The sequence below is a fragment of the Mytilus trossulus genome, chromosome 1 (assembly GCF_036588685.1).
Source record: "Mytilus trossulus isolate FHL-02 chromosome 1, PNRI_Mtr1.1.1.hap1, whole genome shotgun sequence".
NCBI lineage: Eukaryota > Metazoa > Mollusca > Bivalvia > Mytilida > Mytilidae > Mytilus > Mytilus trossulus.
In genome coordinates this window covers 77,759,716-77,783,284 of record NC_086373.1, presented here as the reverse complement: position 1 = coordinate 77,783,284, position 23,569 = coordinate 77,759,716, and the positions used below count along the sequence as shown (strand labels likewise).

General features: G+C 31.3%; 1 protein-coding gene across 1 annotated transcript; it reads left to right on the top strand.

The window, feature by feature from the left end:
• Positions 1-1,753: 1,753 nt before the first annotated feature.
• LOC134685670 (serine/threonine-protein kinase dyf-5-like) lies at positions 1,754-21,758 on the top strand. The gene is made up of 15 exons (XM_063545635.1): positions 1,754-1,807; positions 4,505-4,789; positions 7,810-7,864; positions 9,832-9,953; positions 11,421-11,500; positions 11,839-11,971; positions 12,589-12,760; positions 13,009-13,176; positions 13,618-13,905; positions 14,359-14,576; positions 14,938-15,047; positions 16,653-16,760; positions 18,003-18,077; positions 18,380-18,494; positions 19,061-21,758. The coding sequence occupies exons 2-15, from the start codon at positions 4,689-4,691 to the stop codon at positions 19,074-19,076; spliced, it is 1,761 nt and encodes a 586-aa protein (XP_063401705.1). The 5' UTR covers positions 1,754-1,807; positions 4,505-4,688; the 3' UTR covers positions 19,077-21,758.
• Positions 21,759-23,569: the final 1,811 nt, after the last annotated feature.

Here is a 23,569-nt window from a genome sequence, read left to right as displayed (position 1 = left end):
TAAAATGCAACACACAGAGAAAAGACCTCACTTACATTGAAAAAAATAATTTGCACGAAGACAACTTGTCTATTAACTCGGGGCAACCCTGAAATACACTCATCCATTACGGAGTAGCATGCTTTATCTACTCAGATTGATATACTACACATAATTTACGCACAGACACCAGAGAAAAAAAGGAACTCTTTTCCGGTTTTACACTTTGTCAATTCGCCGAGATCAAGAAGATTCTCATCTTCTCGTTCTGAATGAAGGTATGCTAGTATTGAGTTATCAAAAGTAAAATCTCACAAGTAATGCTGAAAGTAAAACCTTATAATTCTTAAGGATAAACTTCAATTCGTCGTTTGAAAAACTGTTCATTTGTAGAGTACTGTATAAAATAAGACCTGTAAATGCCAAATTTACCACCGGTTAACCAGTTGATGAGCCGTTAATTGGTCGAAAGATTATCAGAGTAACTGGTTTGACAAACCTGTGCGATTTGACAACACTAGTATATATAGTTACTTACTGTTAAGGTTTAAATTAAGGTTCTGTAGCCATTTTTGTATGAATTTTTCAAACCTCAATTGTATCAAAACTACAGATATAATGAATAATAGAGATAGGCCATTTAGTACATATTCCAAGGGGAAACTTGATGCAAAGCGTACTTTTTTACTCTTTCATTGTATTTGATAGAAAAAGAGAACTTTGTGGCAAATAAATCAAGATTTTTATAGAAAATCCACAGCCTTTAATACAGAGATTTTTTAAACAACAACTACATTTATAAAGTTGTTTTGAGGAAATCAATGCTAGCACTGCATGCAATAATCCTATTTCTACTAGTCATCAAATTGCCAAATATGAGAGTACAAGGATAAAGGCTGTGGATTTTCTATAAAAATCTTGATTTATTTGCCACAAAGTCCTCTTTTTCTATTAAATGCAATGGAACAGTAAAAAGTAATGCTTTGAATCAAGTTTCCCCTTGGAATATGTACAAAATGGCCTATCTCTATTATTCATTATATCTGTAGTTTTGATACAATTGAAATTTGAATAGTTCGTACAAAAATTGCCACAGAAGGGTACATAAACCTTAAAAGGACATAATAATTTAACATGACAGCTTTCAAAAATATGATTCCGATCGAATCATTGATGGATTACTTTGGGTTGAACGCCACTTACAGCACTATTGTGCTATTTCTAGGTGGTAGGGTTTTGAGAAAATTGGAGTGCCCGGGAGGGACCATTGATTTCGGTAGGAAAACTGACAATCCATGTCAATGAAGATTGGCCCGAGTCGAGTGCACCTTCCACGTGCTGGCATGATTGACCACGATGAAAGTTGTTAACGACCTTGGATGGCTATAAAACCGGCATGACTGGCAATTGTTTTGTTGATTATATAAGGGAATTACTGAAGCATGACTGGAGCGGGTTCCCTCTTAGAACAAGAGTAAATGGGTCCCATCCCTTTAAGGCTTATCGACATCATCTAAGTCTTTTATCCAAATTCAGTCTGGATCCCCCACAGTGAGAGCCCCTTGTTCGATGTATAATTTGAAAGTTAATTATATAGATCTTTATAGATAGGTTCCGATTTTACAATGATTGATTGTCTTATTTCACTATAATCCAACGATTTGTATACAGTAGGGAGAACGGTTTTTCAGACAAGGTTTTTTTTAATTTATAAAGCTAATACTTGAATAACTTTGGAGGGAGATAACTCTCGACAAAATTTTCATGGTTGCTACACTTATCACGTGACCAAATAATTGAACAAATAGCAACAACTGTCATGGCGGAGGTGAGTTCCACGATTGACCGATAAATAGATCAAATTTCACTCATTTCTCCTATTATTAATCGTGCCAATCTAGTCTACCTTAAAGGCATACACAAATACACTAATAATTGGAGCGTATGATTGTTCTATTTTCACCATTTATAGATACATCTTTACAAGCCTTGCAAACACAGAAACATGGTCTTCGAAACCAAAAATATCGAGGATTGATAAACATTCGCTGTATAAATTTGATGTAAACGCAATATACAATACGTACAGGCCACTTACAACCTTGCTGTAAAGTCATTTATCAAAATGACTACACAGAAATGTAACAACCACAATAAAAACTAGGCCGAGATTACTTTGATCTTCAATCTTTGTCGTGATGACAGAGTAATCTCTCTTGTGAATTATCCTCTCTTGTAAAATTATTATCACTAATATAGTTTCTCCTTTGTACTTATACTTGTACTTTGTACTCTGACGGCTGTTTTGCCAGACAAGCTGGGGCTGTGGGACGTCAGAGATCGTCCCATATCAAAAAGTGGATATTTGCCCACTAAAAATAGATTCGCTGCTTCGTCGCTTTTGGAGCATCTTCGCTAGCCAAGGGTTACGATCCACTCCCGCTCTCTTCACCCTTGGCGGATTGAGATAAAATTTCGGAGACACAAGGTAAGGATTTTTATTGGTTGCAGTCAAAACTCGCTGCATCCAATCAAAATGCGCCTGTAACATAATCACGTGTAAATGTAGAAAGTGTTTGTAAACAATTGCCACGTGTTTTTTGTGCAACAAGCCTTTACATCCCTAAACATACGACTATATTTAGTGAAAACTTGAATGTTTTTAATCAACAAATGGAAGTTCCTGTGTATGTTTCATGCACAAATGCATGAATGTTGACGTATGTTTTCATTTCCGGCTTTACCAAGTGTGTAGCATCTAGACGCTACCGTGTTTTTACCTCCAAGCTGAAGAGTTCAAGTGCTACTATTGGTCAAGACTAATGTATTCGGAATTGGCGTGGTTTTTATCTTCCGATAGATGGCGCAACATTGTTATCACAAATGTTGGCTCAATCCGCCAAGGGTGAAGAGAGCGGGAGTGGATCGTAACCCTTGGCTAGCGAAGATGCTTTTGGAGCCGACTGAGGGCCTTGGAATTACATAAATCGGCCTTCAATCTCTTAATTTTTCATTCATCTCTTCATTTATGTAAGTTTCACCGACCTGCCAACCTTTATTTTCTCATAATTAGACAGTTTTCACAGTGACCAATCGACTTCTGAATTTTGCCTTTCATTTTCAAAGATGATCACGTGTAGTGACCCAAGAGAACAGTGCAAATGACCTTAATGTCACACCTCGTTCATTTTTGATGCAAGTTACCTGCATGTCCAAGAGCTTCCGATTGTTATCATGGTAGTGACTAAATGCTAATTACAAAATGTACAGATCTCCTGTAAAGGAGGTGAAAAAACGTGGTTGCTTCTAAATGTTAAACATCGATCTCCTATACAGGAATATTTGAGCCTCGAGGCCACGAACTCTCGTAACTTGAGGTCCATTTGAAAGTTAAAGTCAAAATGCAGAAATTGATGGGTCTCTGTGAAAACTGTTTAAATATAGAAAAATAAGGGTTGGCAGGTAGGTGAAACTGACATAAATGAAGAGATTGAAGCCCGATTTATATAATTCCAAGGCCCTCAGTCTGCTCCAGAAGAGACGAAGCAGCGCATCTATTTTGGGTAGGCAAATATCCACTTTTTGATATAGGACGAGCTTTGACATCAGACGGTCAGAGTAATCTCGGATTAGATAAAAACAAACATTGCTTTAGTTTTCGCGGGACCTAATACATACAAATTTGAATTTGGTTCCCTTACCTGGAAGAAAAAGAAGGAAGAAGTTCATTGAATTAGGATAGCGAATGGAAATACCACGCATTAGCTCAATTTCGTTGTATCAACAAAGTCATGACAGTAACACAAATATAATCGTTCTTGTAATTGTTTTAGCCTTCCGAAGGGATAGATAAGAATAAATTTGGTACTGCAATCCTGTGATTTACAATATTTGGCCAATTTTTATTACAAAAAAATCACAGTTTGTTTTACTGAAGTCAAATTTATATCAAATTAAATACTTTTTGCTCTGCATCCTTGGCAGTGTGTTTGGTTCAAATTCAACTATATTTTGTGCCAGATATAAAATCTTTCCTTTATTCAAAATAAGCTATTTTTGGAAGGCATGTAGAAATCACCGAACATTAGAGGAACTCCCAGAACAGGGGTTTTCCTAATTTTGGACACACTTTACAAAAAAATCTTGAGGGTGAAACCAAACAAACAGAAGATTTTAAGCATGTGTTCACACAACTTTATCCAATTATTGGTTTTGTCTGTTGAATAAAGTGAAGTCATAAGTTTTAGGTGCGGGGATACACCTGACTGCACCATTAATGAGACAACAGGTTATATATCAGTTCTGATAAAACTCCCCTAATTTGGCACAATGTTTAAACAGCACAATGTCAACTGAAGAACAAACTGAACACATCAGTTGCAAAAGCTTTACTGAATTTATTTTAAACAGCAATGACATCATGAAGCACAAAGTACAAATTTATATTGAAAGACAGAAATTAAATGTATGAGAACATAATGAAATCTGTCAATTAACCATTGTAAAGTTAATGTCTCTATTTCAGTGTATTAGTGACCATCTAACTTTGACGAAGACCTGTTTTGGTTGACATGCAACACTCTCCATTGATTTGCTCACATTTTTTGTATATATTTCACTGTGTTTTGAACTCAAAAACGTTGTTTAGTGTATGTACATAAATCATTAGCTTGTTTCATGTGAAAATATAAAAAAAAAAACCAGATAAAATGAATCGATACCAGATATTCAAGCAGTTAGGAGATGGGACTTATGGAAGTGTTCTGTTGGCTAAAAGTATAGAAAACCAAGAAAGTGTTGCTATTAAAAAGTAAGTAGAGTATGATTTCTCACAATCCTTATACATGTTATATTTCTGTGTATTTAAAAAGACTTTAATGTTTTCCATTATTTTTACACAGTTTTTTTCAAGTCTGCAATACGTTTAAACATTGTAAGATTGCAATTTGTATGCCACTGTTTATTATTATTTTTTTTCAATTGATATTGCGTTCTGCAAAAGTGATGTTAATATATATTAATATGACCAGCTTTCATTAGTAGACTGTAGAAAATATTATGTGGTATGGTCTGTTTGTCAATCTAGTACAATGTATCATGATACAGTTTTGGTTTGAACTTGGAGGTACATTGTAGACCTTAGTTTACCATGAAGTTGTCAAATCAGTTTTCAACTTTCATTTACATTGAGTGCACATTTTCTCGAGTGGACAACATAAAAGTCAAGGTGTTAGCAGCTGATTATCGACACTAAAATAGTTAAATTAGATGGTCACTTTTCTGGTCAATAAAATGCCATGAAGAATGCATGCTTTCATAAAAAATCCTTTAATCATATACCCATTGCTTAAAGGATAATAACATCATGGTTAAAAGGCATTACCTGTTCACCTGACATAGATATACAAATGTATATAGCAGTTAAGGCTTGTAACCTCTTATTTAAGGCAAACATTGGTGAACATGCTGTAAAAATTATAAGATCATCAAGGTAGAACATGCAGATGGTACAGTCATATGGGGCGCAAAAGATTAGGTCCTACAAAACAACAGGATTGTGCACACTGGTGAAACTTACCAAAACAAACCTTTCAGTAGTTATTTAAATATTTGTAATAGCTGTAAAAATAAGTACTTAAGTTTAGTTACATGTACATGTTCTGTATATATATATATATAAGTAATAAAACATGTGCTAATTGTCTGTGTACCTGTAAGCTGACTATACAATGTACCATCAGCTGTTTCGATCACTTCCTTGTAGGATATAAAAAAGTCACTTTTTGAAGTAGAGACTAAAACAAATTTGTTTAAGCAAACTGGATAGACGTTTAGTTCCTATGGCATTTTTTAAATCTTTAAACATCTAGTTTCCAACTTTCCATCAGTGTGTATCAGCTAATTATCTAGTTGATTACAAGGACACAACTTTTCATTATACCTAGCTACAATGGACAACTGTTTTATTATTTCTTAAATCTGTACTCTAGATCTGTTCTCTACAAATTCAATTGGTTTCAATGAATAAACACCTGGTTTGAAGCATGACCTTAAGATTGGTAATACTAAGGCATTGAGATTATTTTTCCTGGTTTTTATATCACTTAAATGAAGCTAGGGTGTATGTTAAAATTCACCTATGAATTTTAATTGGGGTCCTTGTGAATTGTGAGTACATTATTTGTTGAAGACAAGTATGGTTATTTGTTTTGATAGCAATCAGCAGGGTATGTGTATGATTTATTCACCTGTTAAAATTCTCATTGACAGGTATATACATCATTTATAAATTGTTGGAAATCTTCCAAATTCAACCAATTTAAAAAAAATATTGTAAATTACAAGAAGATAGATATAAAAGTTTTATTGTCTTCACCTGATTTTAATTCCTTTCATGTAAATGTCGCCACATGATTTAAATGGGAGCTGTAGACTATAGTTCTCATGACTTCTTTATATATGTATTTCAGATAAGGGGTTACTAAAAGGTAAATGAAAGATACTGCCAAATATGTTATTATTGACATACCGAGGGGCAGAAAAAAAACATAAGATGTGAAAAACGATTTTGCTGCAGTCAGCAGATACTCAAAAATTCTGAATAATTAAGTACATGTATGAATGAAGAAATTTCAGAACACAAGGAAATTCAATATGTAATGTGTGCATCCATGAATACAATGAATACATCATCTTTTGTATATACATTGTACATTGTACACAGCTGTATATACATGTATACACATTATACATTGGCAGATCAAGAAGTTTTTATAAGGGGCTGTGGCCTCTATAGTCAGGCTTCAGTGATTCCCTATATAATCAACAACAGAAATCCCCTATCAGTTCACATATGGTATATATACAAATGCATGGAGGATCCACTAAAACCATACAAATATAGTATACAAAAAAACGTTAGATTAAACTATTAATGAGTTATTTTCCAGCTTCATTTTAAAATCTTTTCATAAATCTGCCATTTAACTTGAGCTGTTTATAGTTCCAATGTGATACTGATGATGTAATTATTATACCAAGTTTGGGGGAGGGGAATCTCGTCAGTATGTGAATATAGATCTAGACAAGCACTGTGTTTTAAACTATTTGTATAAAGACTTATACTTCAGAGGGTAAAAGTCGTGGATTCTTCATGCCTTGCATAAAAGATACCTTATGTTTAGTTGTTTCAGTCTGGCATATATCTAATATCCTTGACCTTGTTTTCTTGTTTCAGCAACTTTCATGACTTTTTCATTGATAATTAGAAATAGGATAACCACTTGCTCTTCTAGCAGGGTTCATCTAGCCTGAATTTGTCTCATTCACAGTTCCAGATCATTCTCAAGTTTTGTAATAAGATCTTTTTCTCAGACAATATATATCTTAAGTGAATTTGATATTTTTAAGTTGTACATGTCTGTCTTGAAGGGTCTATCTGACATTGACCTCTATTACATTAGTCTGTTTCCCGGCTGTTATTGAAATTCATACATATGTACATGTACGTATCAAAACCTTTATCTTTTTATATAACTTAAAACATAAATTCATCATTTAGTAAAGCAGAGTAGGCATTACTGTGTATAGTCTTGTTTAACACCCACTGAAAAATTTGAAATGTAGATCAATTAAATACTAGTAATTGATTTTGGCTTGCTTGTAAGTTTTTATTTTGTGTTTTGAATAAAATTTATAATATATATATATATGGCCCATAGCATGCATAGGTAAACACAGCATAATTACCTCCTGAAGGTGAGTAAAATATCCAGGTTGAATACACTATACTGATTGTTTTTTCTCATACTTTTCTTTCTCTTTTTACAGAATGAAGAAGAAATATTACTCATGGGACGAGTGTTTAAATCTGCGAGAAGTTAAGGTTAGTATTTTGTAAAATTTCTTCTGTCCTTTTACAAGTTTGACCCTTAGATACTTGTCTGTAAACATGTAAAGAAGTAGGTTAACAGAGGGTTCATTTGCAGAACAGAAAGTAAAAAGTAAAAACTAGCCTGGCTCAACTCATTTCTGTAGAGCTGTAGTCTGAGCAAATGTCTAAAAGCAAGAGGAAAATTAACATCAATTTGTAGGTATTTTAAAAAAAATATATTTTGAAGTCAGAAATACAATGGTCTGAAAGCAGAAAGATAAACAATAATATTTCTGTAAAAAAAATCATTAATAGATACATTGTACCTATTACAGACAAGGAAATATTCATTTAGATTTCTAAGTATTAACTGAGACTAAATTTATCCCACAGGTTTTAACAGTGAATATATTTATGAAAATTATATGCAACATGAGCACTAAATATTAGAGATGCACATAAAAAATAAGTATTTGAGATCCAAACAGTAGTGAATGAATAGTGCTTATAGTTGCATCATGGTTTCTTATAGTATCAAAATCTTTACAATTTGGTCCGATTTTGAAAATTATATGCATTATGATGACCATCTATCCTACACACATCTTGGTCCATTTATATTATATTGCACCCTTTGCACATGACACAACAAAACAATAATGGTTTGCATTCACCATGTTCACACAAATTTAAAATTAAAAGGGTAGGAAACCGGAGTCAAACAACTACAATTAGGTTCATTTTGACATAGTTTGAGATGGAATAAATATATGTGATAACATAAATGCATATTATAATCCAGAATATCAGTATGTATGCTTTCTGTTTTCGATTTCTGAGTATTTTCAAGAAAAGCTTTGTTGATTTTTGTTATGAACACAAACAAGAATTTTTGGAATACAGTACTTATAGCCTCTTGTCTTTAAAAGTGTATTCATTTATTACCCTTGTTGATATAGCACATTCTTGATTAATATTTATAATCATATTGATTCCCATGATCTTAGACTTTAAATCTATTGATCTGTGTTTAGGATGACCTTCAATAAAGTATATACAAATGTACCTATATTTGTATTTAAATCTACCTTAGAAATAGTGTTTTATTGCACTCAATGATTATTTTGAGCAAATATGTACAGGTATATTTATACATATTTATATATCCATGTTAATCATCCAGTTAAGACATTCATATTCTCTAATACATTTGTACCAGTAGAATCTCGACTTGAACAGTTTATGGATTTTATGCCCCACCTACGATAGAAGAGGGGCATTATGTTTTCTGGTCTGAGCATTCGTCTGTCCCGCTTCAGGTTAAAGTTTTTGTTCAAGGTAGTTTTTGATGAAGTTGAAGTCCAGACAACTTGACACTTAGTACACATGTTCCCTATGATATGATCTTTCTTATTTTAATGCCAAATAATATTTTTTTCCAAATTGTACGGTCCACTGAACATAGAAAATGATAGTGCGAGTGGGCCATCCGTGTACTATGGACACATTCTATGAGTCATTTTTTCTGAAAATTTAAAGCTTGGGTGGAAAACATTAAATCATATCTTTATGAACATGTTTGCTGTTTTAAGTTTCTATCTATATATATATGTGCTATAATTTGGGAGGAATTGGCCAAACCCATGTTTTTGCATTTTTGGATATTTTCCTGAAAACTATAATAGATAAAAAAAAAAACTGATTATCTGATTAAGATCTAGAAGCATAAACATAATTAACTGCAAAAAAAAATGAAAACAATTATCAATATATTTTGTCCTGGAGATTGATTCAGTACTAAAGAGCCTCTTCAAAATAATACCCGAAGTTTAAATGTCTTAAAACATAACTTATAAGGAAAAAATCCAAGATTTATTGGAAAAAAGGATGCAATGAAGGGATTTGAAGCTTAAGAAGATTTCTTAAATTTTAATTGTTAAATTTGACAACATTTCAAATTGATTTTTCTTTCATTTCAGTCTTTAAGGAAATTAAACCATCCCAATATAGTCCGACTAAAAGAAGTTATACGAGAAAATGATCAACTGTTTTTTGTGTTCGAATTTATGAAAGAAAACTTATATCAGTTAATGAAAGACAGGTGAGTTTGTAAACAATTGTTACATGTAAATGTATATACTTTTTCACATATCTGTAACCAATCTTATTTAATATTGTAGAATCATACAACCCATTTATTTGTGAATTGAATGTTACAATGTTATAAATGAACTAGACTTTTCAATAATGTTTATCAGTACAATGTTTTGAATTGCAATAATTCTGTTAAAAGCAATGGCAAGAAGTATATTATCAAGTAAACTTGGAGCACTTAGCATAGAATGTTACCTGTAAATGTTTATGGCTTATACCAGTAATTCATCTGTCTGCACATTGATATGAAGTCATATTTTTAGATTAGCCTTGTTGAAAAACACAAACTATAAAAAAGAAGATGTGGTATGAATGCCAATGAGACAACTCTCTACAATAAACTAAAATGACACAGAAATTAACAACTTTAGGTCACTGTATGGCCTTCAACAATGAGCAAAGCCCATACCACATAGTCAACTATAAAAGGCCGGAAATGACAATGTAAAACAATTCTAATGAGAAAACTATCTGCCTTATTTATTTTCAAAAATATGAACGAAAAACAAATATGTAACACATAAACAAACGACAACCACTGAATAACAGGCTCCTGACTTGGGACAGGCACATACATACATAGACATGTAAGTGGGATCCCATCCATCCCCTAACCTGGGACAGTGGTATAACAGTACAAAATTGTTGACTTGTGGGCTAAGTGCTAAGCTTTTTAAAAACAATATGATGTCTACAATTATTGTTTATAATATTTGCCAATATGTGCATAATTTTTTTTCTTATAAAAGCCATGCCAGAGGACAAGGTATGATAAGGCCTGTTTTTGGCCCACCTTTTTCTCATTTTTCAAATTCTGTTTTGAAAAGTTACTTATTATATTAAAATATTCCCTTGGGTTTGAAGTTTGTTTAATTTTATCAACTGGGTGAGGTGAGGGGGGTTAACTTTTTGTTATCCAAATATTGTAAATATTATTCACTTTGCAGGTGATTTTTGCAACAAATTTTTGGTTTTTAAGTGCCTGCACCAAATACTTTTATTCCAATGTCATAAAAACAGTTTTTGCTGTCTAAATCTCCTTTATTTTCTCTGGGTCACGTAGGCACCCGTTATTAAATTTTAAGAAACAATGGTAAAAAATCATAATTTTTCCTTCATTTGGCGTTTTGATGCCCTTTAAACCCCCTAATCTCACCCATTTTCTGAAATTAATGGTTTCAAAATTCATCCAAACAAACCAACCTAAGGGAAAATTATAATGTAATAAATAGCTTTCCAAAACAAAATTTTGAAAAATGAGAAAATAAGGGGGTCAGAATCTTGCCTTATCGTACCTTGTCCTTTGTCATGTCGTTGTTGACAATCAAAGCAGTAGGTATAGTTTACTACAACCATTGTCTTTCTATTTGATTTTGATTTTGCAAGAAATTAATCTGACTTTTTTACATTTCAGAGATAAGTTATTCCCTGAGTCAGTAGTTCGGAATATTATTTACCAAGTTCTACAAGGTTTAGCGTTTATGCATAAACATGGTAGGTAGTAATTAAAAATAGTTTAAAATGGTAATATAAGACATATGTGTGTCTGCTATCTTTTCTTATAACTTTCAATGTCCAGTACCTTAAAACTGTGCAAAGTTATTAAAAGTAACCCAATATATAAGAGATGCACATTGTATAAAACATTCAAGTAAAAAGAAAATTAGGATTAATTCGTATTCCTGTTTTATGAATTTTCAGAATTTATTTGCCAAATATATATTCTAGATGTATTATTGCATCTATAGGTCACTAGGTGAAAAAGAGCTGTTATTTGATGTTTAAATATTATACTGTATGTTCATTTAATTTTATTGTAAACTCTTTTACAGGTTTCTTTCACAGAGATTTAAAGCCAGAAAACTTATTATGTACTGGCGCTGATTGTTGTAAAATAGCAGATTTTGGTCTAGCCAGAGAAATTAGGTCACGGCCACCATACACAGATTATGTCTCAACAAGATGGTTAGTAAATGAATATTTTCTAAGAAAAAGTACTTTCAATAACTATTAACTCACATTCCTGAAGAATGTACTTGCCAAGAAAATCAGTCCACTCAACAAAATAGTTTATGTTGTTACCCAAAGGCATGTATAACCTTATGGTTTTGAGTATTGAAAGAGGTATTTCTTCACCAGTATGTAAAATAAATAAATATACATGTACTTTACTGAATTTCATGTGTCAGATTAGTGCAACTGATTGTCTTTATCAATGAATTAGCAGCAATGTATATTTTGTAGTTTACTGTTTTCTGACATTACATAAACACCAGATAAACCATAAAAGTATTTGCCGTACATGAAAAACTTTTTTCCTGCACTTTTATAGTGATTGAAACAAGGATGTTAAATACATGTAAGGTCAACCTGTTGAAACTCATCTGATAAGATTCAACAGTTAACTTAGTAAGAATTATCAGTTCACGCTTCAGATTTTTAGGAGAGTATATCAATATTCATTTTTCATTTTTTAAGGAGTTAGCCTGGATATTTTATTGATGTCTGCAAACTATTACTCTCCTGCGCATGCTAATTTAATTGCTAGAAAGTTCTGATTATGGTTAAATATATGTTTATAGGTACAGAGCTCCAGAAATCTTGTTACGGTCTGTGAACTATAATTCTCCAATAGACTTATTTGCTGTCGGTGCAATAATGGCAGAACTATACACATTGAGGCCATTGTTCCCAGGAACTTCAGAAATAGATCAAATATTCAAGATTTGTTCTATATTGGGAACCCCCCAAAAGGTTAGTGTGTACATAAATATATTAAGAATTGAAGATGTAAAGAAGGATTTTAATATGCTGTTCACTTATTAATCTAATTAAATAAATCTGCTATATCACATATATAAGTTTGGGTTTTGAAGTCTTTTTTGCAATTGCTAGAAAAGTATTGATTTCTTTTCTTCAAGAATAATAAATTAGTTCTATTTACAAAAATACTTTGCAACTTTATGATGTACTTATCAAACTAAAGTATGTTTGTATTCCAGGATGAATGGGAAGAAGGATATAAACTTGCTGCTGCAATGAACTTCCGATGGCCACAATGTGTTACTACCAATCTAAAGACCATTATACCACATGCCAGTCCAGAATCTCTTCATCTTATGAAAGATATGTTATTGTGGAATCCGAGTAAACGACCAACAGCTAGTCAGGTATAACATAATTAGTTAGATGTACTTACAATTGGCTTATGAGCAAACAGTATGAAAATGATGACAACATAAATATTGTATAAACCTAATTGTAAGCTCACTGGACTCTAAAGGCCTTCACACAAAGCATTTTTGTCACTTCATATAAAAAAAAGAAGATGTGGTTTGATTGCTTATGATTTTCAGTTGGTCAAAAAAAATCAATGCATATGTTATACAACAATTTGAAAGTAGATTTTGATTTTTCTACGTTGTAACAGTATGTGAACACTTGACTTTATGATTATATCCACCTAATATTGTTACATTTCAACTTTAAAACTTTCAATTAAGTCAACTTAAAAGAAATTGTTATGTTATTCAGGCACTTCTGATTATAGGGAGATATAAAGTCTTCTAATGATCAAGCAGAAAAAATAATATATTTTGTTATATTTGTAGAGTCTGAAGTACCAGTATTTTAATGTTGGTCAGAATCTTGGCTTACAACAGACAGTCAGACCGTCACCCACTATACAAAATAATCCTTCACCTGTCATTTCACCACCAAAACCAAAGCAAGAGGAGAAAACGTACAACTATAATCCATCTTTCAACCAGAATTCACCATATCACCAACCATCACCAACTCACCAAGTAACACCACAGTTCCAAGCATCACCACAACCATTTACTGAAAAGAAAAGTAACCCAACTGTAGCACCCTCATATGGAAAACAGATAGATAATGTAAGTTATTATGTTATAGAAAAAAATATTACTGTTGACGACTGCAAAAGGAGTAGGACCTGTAAGGGTCACTTTTGACTTAAAGTTCAGGTTCATCTAATGAAAGATTTTGGACCCTTTTTAAACACTTAAAAGTGTTTACATCAGTCGATTTAATTAGTTTATGTTACAGATTTGAACTGATTTAGTCATTAAAGACACTCAAATTAAAGATAAAACAAAGGAAACTTTAAAGTCATTAATGTAATAAACCCTAATTCTATAAAGCATATTTTATAGATCTAAAAGACATTCTTAAAGAACAAAGAAACTTACATGATTTAAAAATTGATTTCGATATCATTTAGAATAAAAGCAGGCAGATGATTCATAGTAGAAAGTCTTGAACAACAAAATCATTAAAGATTGTTGCCACACAAACAAGAACTGATTTCTAAGTTATTTATATTCTAGAATGCATTTGCTGTGTCAGTAAAGAAGAAGCCTCAGCAGAGTGGGAGAAAACGTTGGGGAGCTGGGTTGTCAGAGACGTGGGATGATTGGGATGACTTTGACTTTGGTGCACCTAAGAAGCCAGCACACAAACATGTAGCAGCCAAACCTTTACCGTCCATTGGTCCTAAGAGGGATGTGTTTGGGAAAGAAAATGATGATGAAGATGACTTTTTAACGTAAGTTTTCATGACTTATATTTAAAATGAATAACTATCAAATTGGAAATGTGTGAATTACATATATATAAAAAAGAAGATGTGGTATGATTGCCAATGAGACAACTCTCCACAAGAGACCAATTGACAGAGATATCAACAACTATACTTCATAATGGCCTACAACAATGAGCAAAGCTCATACCATTTAGTCAGCTTTAAAAGGTTCCAAAATGACAAATGTAAAACAATTCAAATGAGAATGTTTGTCTGATGATAATATTTAAAAAAAAAATTGGACTAATGTTTTTGTTTTCAATTGTGCAAATCTTTCACTGGAAATACACCTGAATATTATTCAATGTCTGTCTCTCTATTTCAGGAGTATATTAAACAAGAAGAATGTAAATAAGCCTCCTCGTGTTCCCTCTGGAAGATCGTCTGCTTCTTCTGCAAAAAATCATTACCTTAGTAAATCACGATACCTGCCAGGTAATAAAATAATTTACAAAAGATTTTTTTTTTCAATATACTCTTAGATTCTAGATAACACTTATAAATCGCTATTTTTTTTTTAAATGATTGCTTAAAAAGCTTTCATAAAATTGACTATTACAAACACATTACCAATTTAATAAGTTTTATCGCTATTTTGTGCATTTTTCCTTTGATCTTTTTTTGTGATAATTTTCATATCATGCTACTCGCTTGAGATGGAAAAATTATCGCTAGAAACTAAGGACGCCACGTGCGTTGTTAACGAAATTGACATTGAAATTGACAACGTCGTCATGGGTAAAATAGCGATAAACAGATTATCATTGGTCATCTCAACTCGATTGCTTTTCTCACTTTCCCTGTTCCAGCTCAAGCGAGAAAATCATTCTCGTTGAGATAATCAACGATAATCTATAAATATCCCTTAAATAAGGTCTATCCAACTTAATTGCTCAATGAAATTGTTATGTTCTTTGATTTTAATTTTAAGCAAATTATGTATGTCAATGTGTTAACACATTATAGGATCAATTATTGATATCACACTAAGTTTAGTAGTTAAAGAGAAATATCTCTTAATGCAAGGAAATAGATAAGGGTCCATAGCAAGAAGAGAATGTACAAGGGGACATTATTCAAAAATATGCGCACAGTCAAAATTTAAAGAAATAACAACATTACTTTTTTTTCAACTATAGTATAGTAAAAAACAATACAATTTTAGACTTAAAGGTATAAACTATTCTTGTAGCAAGAAGAACAAAATGAGAAAATATAAAATTTCTGTAAGGGTATCACATAAACCAAATTGAATTCAATACTTTGCATGAATGAAAGTGTAGAATCAAGGATGTTTAATATTTTGAACCCTTTAGGTATTTGATACCAGAACAACCTTCAGTTTAAGTATCTGTATAATTAACATATTTATACATTTACTTTGTATCCATCTTAATTTCTATTTATAATAATAAGTTGGTAACTATCATTTGACATGAATTTTGTTATAAATTTTCCAGGTGTAATACGCTCGTCTATAGTTATAGTTGGTAATTAATCACCTGCATGGCTTCATGTCTTCTGCTGTAGGATTGTCTTTGCTTTATCTGACTTAATAATTATACATACAGAACACAAGATCTTCATGTGTTAGGATGTACTTCATTAATAAAAAATGCTAGTTTCAGAATTTGACAACATTAATAATATGAAAACTGAAAACTGCACAGGATTTTCTTGATGTTTTTTGCACCTTATCAGTATAATTTGAAGTTGTAAGACATGCATATCAAAACATACACAGAGTTTTCAAATAAAAAGCATAGAAAAATTACATAAATACCCAGTTTATGAACCCTAAAATATTAAATAGATGCAGTGTAAGTAAGTTCACAACAAACAGAGGAAAAGAGAACAATTTTTTTATTATTTTTTTAATTATTGGATTTTAGAAAATGGGATTAAAATGTTAAACAAATGAAACTACAAAATGATTAAAAAACAATATATAGTGTGCTTTTCCAATGTTGAACAATGTTGCATATATGATGAATTTTATTTTTTCAGTAAACAACTTTGAATTTATTTGTGATATTTTAGGTATAAATCCAAAGAGCAGTGCCAAAAAAGAAACACCAAGCTACGGTGCATTATTAGGTGCCAAGCAATCTCCTGGTGGAATCTCAAATGTCAGCAGGCCTTCAATAGGTATTCAAATAATAACCTAAGATAAATTTATCTAGACAACTGGCTGGTGAAATCCTAAACAAAAACTAAAATTGTATTCAATTTTTATTCTGTAGATGTGTAAAAATAATTATAGAATAACTAATCAAAGAATTCAAATAGAGAAAAATATTCAACTTAGTCACCAAACAACTCATTAATTCAGGAATATGCATAGCACATTCATTCATTATTGGGTTTTATTTCACTGGTAAATCTATTTCTCTAATTTTTATGCTATTTTCACATTATCTGACCAGTGTGAGAAAAATATTTCTCCTCACCAGTGAAAAATCTGTTCTCAGCAAATGATTAGTCAAAATTTGATAATGACGTCAAAATGTTTTATTTTCTTCTTAATTTCCCTATTGTGATGTCACGAAAAAAGGCGACCTTGCATGATGACTTCGCATATAAAGAACACAAGTTTCTGAAAATCTTTGAAAAAGAATGATTTATGTCATCAGAGAAATAGATTCCGACACTATAACTTGTGTACGATATTTCCTCACTCTCGACAGTTGAATTGAATTATTTAAAAAGCTCGGCAAGCCTCACGCTTTAAATCATAAAATTTAACTGTCTCTAGTGGAGAAATATCGTAATACACTTGTTGCAGTGTAGGAATCTATATGTAATTGCAACCAAATAATTATTTGTAAGAAATTTCACCCACTTCTCTAGTTTGACCTTAACATAATGTTTATAGTCTAAAACAAAAATAATGACAACACAGCTTTTATTTGCAATATCTAGTTTTCAAATAGTTACTACATTTGTACTTAAGTCAAATGAGATCCATATTATTGTAATAAAACTGTTCTGAATATTGTATGGTAAAAGTTGTATAATTCTATAACACCCTAAAATGTTTTCATTTACTATTAGACACTACCTTGCTTTAAAGAACACAACATCTTATACAAAAATAAAGCTACTGTAACACAAGCAAGATTTATTACATATTTAAAAAAACCATTGAAAACCTGAGTATATATATATATAAGCAATGCAGAAAACACACTTTAAATTATGGAAATCAAAATTTTGTGAGTAAGGTCATATATTTACAATACCTACAAGTTACATGCAAGTGTTTACTATATTTCTTCAATTACTTTCAGTTTCACTTAGATTAAACTGACATAAGATTTAAACACTTATTTGCTGATGATTTTCAAAATGATTATAAACTATTCACACATAAAAAAATTATGTTTACAGGTCCAATTGGAAGTAATAGAAGCAATGCAGATGCAGGTTATGTTCCTTCATTTATGTCGACCACAAAGAATGCAAGTAAGTCTCTATTTAGGAAATAACACAACCACAATTCATTTTATCTTCAAAAGTAATTTCACTGAGTATGTGATTATTTTTGCAAAGGTATTTAGGCTAACTGTAAATTCTTGATGTGCTATCCTTTGAATGAAAGCAATCTAAAACTTATTCAGTGTACAACTGATTTAAAGATAATTGTACATAAAGACCATACTTTGACCTATAATGGTTTACTTTTACAATCTGTGACATGGATGGACAATTGTCTCATTGGCACTCTTACCACATCTCCTTATATCTATATATGTATATATTATAAGATTACCCACCAGTAAGTTGGAAGAGGGCACAGCCAGGACCTTTATCTATGAACAAGAACTCAGCAGGACTGGGTGGTAAACCTGGTACACATGGACGCACAGACTGGGCTGCTAAGTAAGTTCTCATGTTTGTTATTTATAAATCAAGTAATGTGAGTACTGAACCATTCCCTATTACTGTGGATTCATTAATTTTCGTGGGTACTAATTTTCGTGGATTGCGAAAAACTCACATATTCGAGGATATTTAAATTCGTTGTTTTGGAAAAGTTTGCATGCATTCCTTTGGAAAATTTGTATTTCTTTGAACATTTAAATTCGTGGTTCCCCTGTTCCCACGAAAATTGGTATCTAACGAATATTAATGAATCCACAGTACATTAATCTAAGGCAGAACAAATTACAAAAAGCTTATTATTTGATAAAATCATTGTGGACTTTAAGAAATACAAATGTCCAATTGTTGGTAAACTCAAATTAATTTGAATTATCATTAATGAAAGTATTCATTTTCATTTGAATACTGTTTGCTGTAAATGAAACTACTACAAACAACTCATATTTATAAAATAATGTATTTTTAAATAAGCTTCATTTAAACTTTGGTGTATAGATATCTCATTGGCATTCACATCTCCTTATTCTTACATTGATTGATATTTTGTATGTTTATATTTTCAGGTATCTGAAATCCTGAGAAGAATTTGACATTAGGTGTTGTTGAAACAATCAAGTGCCACACAACGTCCACACACTGTGATACATTGTTATTTTGTTGTTATTTTATCTTATACTTTTTGTTAAATATTCTTGTGTCTTACATGTGGGGAATAAACATTATTCTATTAAACGATACAGACAATATAATGTGTCTGATTGAGGGTGGTTTGGGGATTAGATATAGTCTCTCTAAGGACAGATCATACTAAGATTTCTTGCCACTAACTTCATGATGTAGTTAAAAAAAATCCTTTCCAATACTTAAGTTATAATTCTAGTGGTTTTTTTTAACTGCATTTATGTGCCATTTAATATCTGTAAAAAAAAATAGTAATAGAATGATTTGAAGAAGTTTACTGAAAGTTCAGAGAAATATATATGGCTAGGTATTAATATGATATTGAGATTTTAACATGGAAAGTTTTTCAAATCAAGATTAAATGGGTTTCTGTTATGTTGTTGTGAAAATGCTAAATCTAAAAAAAGTCTTTGAAGTGCTTAATAAGAACTATTAATTTATACTGTGCTTTCGTTTGAAGATATCAATATGTAAAAAAAAGAAGTAAAATGTATGAGAGAGATCGTACATGAGTGATTTGAACTTCAGTTTATTGTAATATAAAGGAAAGGAAGTTGCATGTTTTGTCTGACTACAATTAAACTCTACCTTGATGTATAAGACTTGATTTTCTTTTAATCTCCTCTTTTGAAACTATAAGAAAAGATTTGATCATCTAAAACTGTTCTGTGGAAAACGCTTCCTTAAAATTATCCAGTTGAATCAAATTTTTTAATTTTCTTACTAGTCGCTCTGAAGAGTAAAGTTAGTATTATAAATGTACAGAAGGTTCTTATTTAAAAGTAGATGAAAGGTGGAATTTCCTTAGCAAACTTGTTAATGGTGAGGATGTTACTGTATATTTAAAGTAGACAGAATCAACTATACTTCATCATGATTTGTGTATTTCAAGTGTGTCTATTTGTTAGAAATATGGATTTTCAGGGTAATTTACATTCCTATTTTCATTCTATTTTATGTATACTTGAAAAAAAATCAAAACAGTTAATCTTTCCCCAATGCGTAATTTTGATGCAGAACTTTATAGTAATTGCTGATTCTCTAGCTGAGGCTACAGTTAATATAATTATATTGTATGGAAATTAGGCTTATCTAAACATTAAGTTCATTAGAGTTGTATGTCTTTAAAATACTGGATATATAACATGCAAAGTCGTATCTACTGTCTTCCCCTTTTATGCCTTCTGAAGCTTTGAATAGAACTTATTTTCAAACTAATGATAAAAGCTTAATACAAATTTACTTTCAGATCATGCATAAAATGCTACCTTAGTGTATCATCTTACATTGTTTTGACAATTTCTTCGAATGAAATGAAAATGGATCATGTATCAAGATATTCTTTAATTTATGGAGTGACCTTCAAACTTTTGGTTTGAAAAGGTGTCTTCACTTGTTAAGATTTGTACATTATAGTTGTTGCACCTTTGTTGTTGATTATGAATTTACTTATTTTCATGTCATGTTTTTTTAAGAACTATATTTCATAGCAAAGTTAAATAATAATTCTTCATCTTTATTATTTCTGAACAGAACTTAACTTGTGCTTGTTATGCTAATTTTCAGTAGAGAAGTTTTCTAATGTATGCTTTCAGGAAATACTTCATGTATAATAGGGCTTTGTTTTCCTTGAGTGACGCAAAATATAAGCTATTAATTTTTTACATGGCATTTGGAAATGAATCAATGTTTTTATATGGAGTTTTGATATTTGGAAACTTTCTATAGACTACCTCAGTCATTTTTGTTATGATGTTGTATTAATATTAAGGGTTATAACCAAAATGTCTAATAAATTTTCTAATGACGCTCAGGCTCCCTCTTCCAATTAAAACTGACCACCATGCAAATAATCAATTGTGCTGAAAGTGGCATTCAACATCAACAATCTCAATTTAAAAAAACGGAAGTCTAATGTGTTATTATTTTGACTTAACTCTGAAGCATTTTTCCTTTATGATAAAGAAACCTATACAGTATGTAAATTATTAAATCAGTTTTCATGAAATATATCAGTTGCATGAAAGCTTTAGCTTGTGCCATACAATAAGATAGTTTGGCACAGAGAGAATGAGTTGATTTTCTGTACAAGTGGTTCATTATTTGTTAATGGTAATGGTTCTTTCATACAATAACATTTCACAATAGAGTCTCAAATTTATTTAGAATAAAGACCGTTTTGATAGGAAAAAGGCCAAAAAATGGTTCAGAAATGCTCATTCTATATGCTTCTATTTATAATGACATTTTTTTGTTGGTAAAAATGTATAATGGCACTAGAAAAACACATGGCAAATTAAAAAAATTAACACCCTTTTGTTATACATGTACTTTAAAAAAAAAATCCATATCAAATAATACTATATGATTTTTTTGGGAGAGAACTTGGGAGAATGTAGAGTGACGAATGTTAAAGTGAGTGCAGTGATTTAAATGTTGTTAATTTTTGTTTTATATTTAAACTTTCAGACATTTGTACTTTATTTAAACATAAATTATGATGTAGTATCATTTATGATCAAGAAATATGGCATATAGTTATAATATGATCACACCAAATAAAATGAAGTTGAATTTCAATGTTTTCTTTCTTATGTACACTCAAGTAAAGGTGTTAAAAGCACTAGATATGCACTCACTGATAAAGGAGATCTAAGGAATTTAGACTTGTGGTTCCTGCATGGTTAACTGGAAACCTTTTGTGCAGCTTTATATTTATATAACTACTAAAAGATAGGAAGATACCAGAGGGACAGTCAAACTCATAGATAAAAAATATACTGACAATGCCGTGGCTCAAAAAGAAAAAAAACTGCATTCCCATGCGAAACAACAGTGCCCCTCTTCTTGCTGACTTGTACCTTTATTCATTTGAAGTTGACTTCATACAGAAACAGGGTTGCTGTTTACAAGGAAGATTTTAAACAAAGAGTTCAAAGTGGTGAATTTGAAATACCAGATGATCATGGATATGTTCCTAATAACGTTACTTCAATCTTGTCCCCTTTTCTGGAATGTGACCTACTGAATGAGCAACATGACGGGTGCCACATCCTGAGCAGGATCATGTAACCCTTCAGGATCACCTGAGATCCCCCAGTATTTGTGGGGTTTGTGTTGCTCAGTCTTGTGTTTTCTATGTTATGTTTTATGTTTAGTGTTCTATTGTTTGTATTTTATTTTTTTTCTTTCGCCCGCTTGTGTTGTCAGTTTGTTTTCAACTTCTGAGTTTGAATTTTCCTTTGGTATCTTTCGTCCCTCTTTTATTTCGATTCATGCTTACTTTTCTTCAGTCTAGGGTTTCAGTGTTACCGTAATCCTCCAATTTCAAGGACTGCACTAAGTTTAGAGAAAGTATGAATGTTCTTGACGATAACAAGGAATTCTATAGACAGAGATTTTCATTTTAAAACTTTTGTTCTCAATGGTCGTTCTTAAAATTGAAGTCAGACAAATCGATGAAAAACTAAAACAAAGAAACTGAGTCTGAATCAGTCAATTTAACATGTGTTTTTAAAAGACACTGGTTCTTCTTCAAGTCTTGTATGGACTCCCTGGTCGAGATTTGTCACATTTCTTTATCTTCTAGATAACACACATTCTCTTTACACATCAGGGTTTTTTTTCGCAGAAAATAAAATTAATGGGTGCACATCTTTTACTGCTCCAACTCCACTGTAATATATCAAATCACCGTTGCTTTGATGTAATAATGCTTACTACTTTTTATGAATTCAGAGACACATGTGAAGCCTAAGATATATAGAAGGGTAGATGAGCTACTTCATCAGAACAAGAATAGGACAAAGTCGAGATGTACTTAGTTCAAAGTCAAATGATAAGCACATTAGATGTAAGGGTTCACACCGTCATGCTGCTACAATAATGCAAATATCAAGTCCTCTATCATGTAAAGGTATGCACAATTTTCTTTTGATTGGGACATGGTTGATTATTCTATGTGTGTGACAGTGTCTGGCTGTTGTTGACAAAAGTCTTATATTCTTTAGTATATACTCGTTATTTAAAGAATGTGGATGTTAATTTTGATAAAACCAAAACACAAATCTCTGGTGTTTATTTTGTATTGCAAGCCGTTTTACTATTTATTCGAATTTCAAGATATCTCCTATTATATATAAGATATCTTATATAATATATAAGATACTCCTTTAATATATAAGATGTCTTATATAATTTCATTTTTATAAGATATCTCATATATTATATAAGATATCTCCTAAAGTTTATAAGATATCTCCTAAAGTTTATAAGATATCTTCTATAGTTTATAATATATCTTATATACTTTATAAGATATCTTCTAAAGTTTATAAGATATCTTATAAAGTATATGAGATATCTTATAAACAACTTTTATAAGATATCTC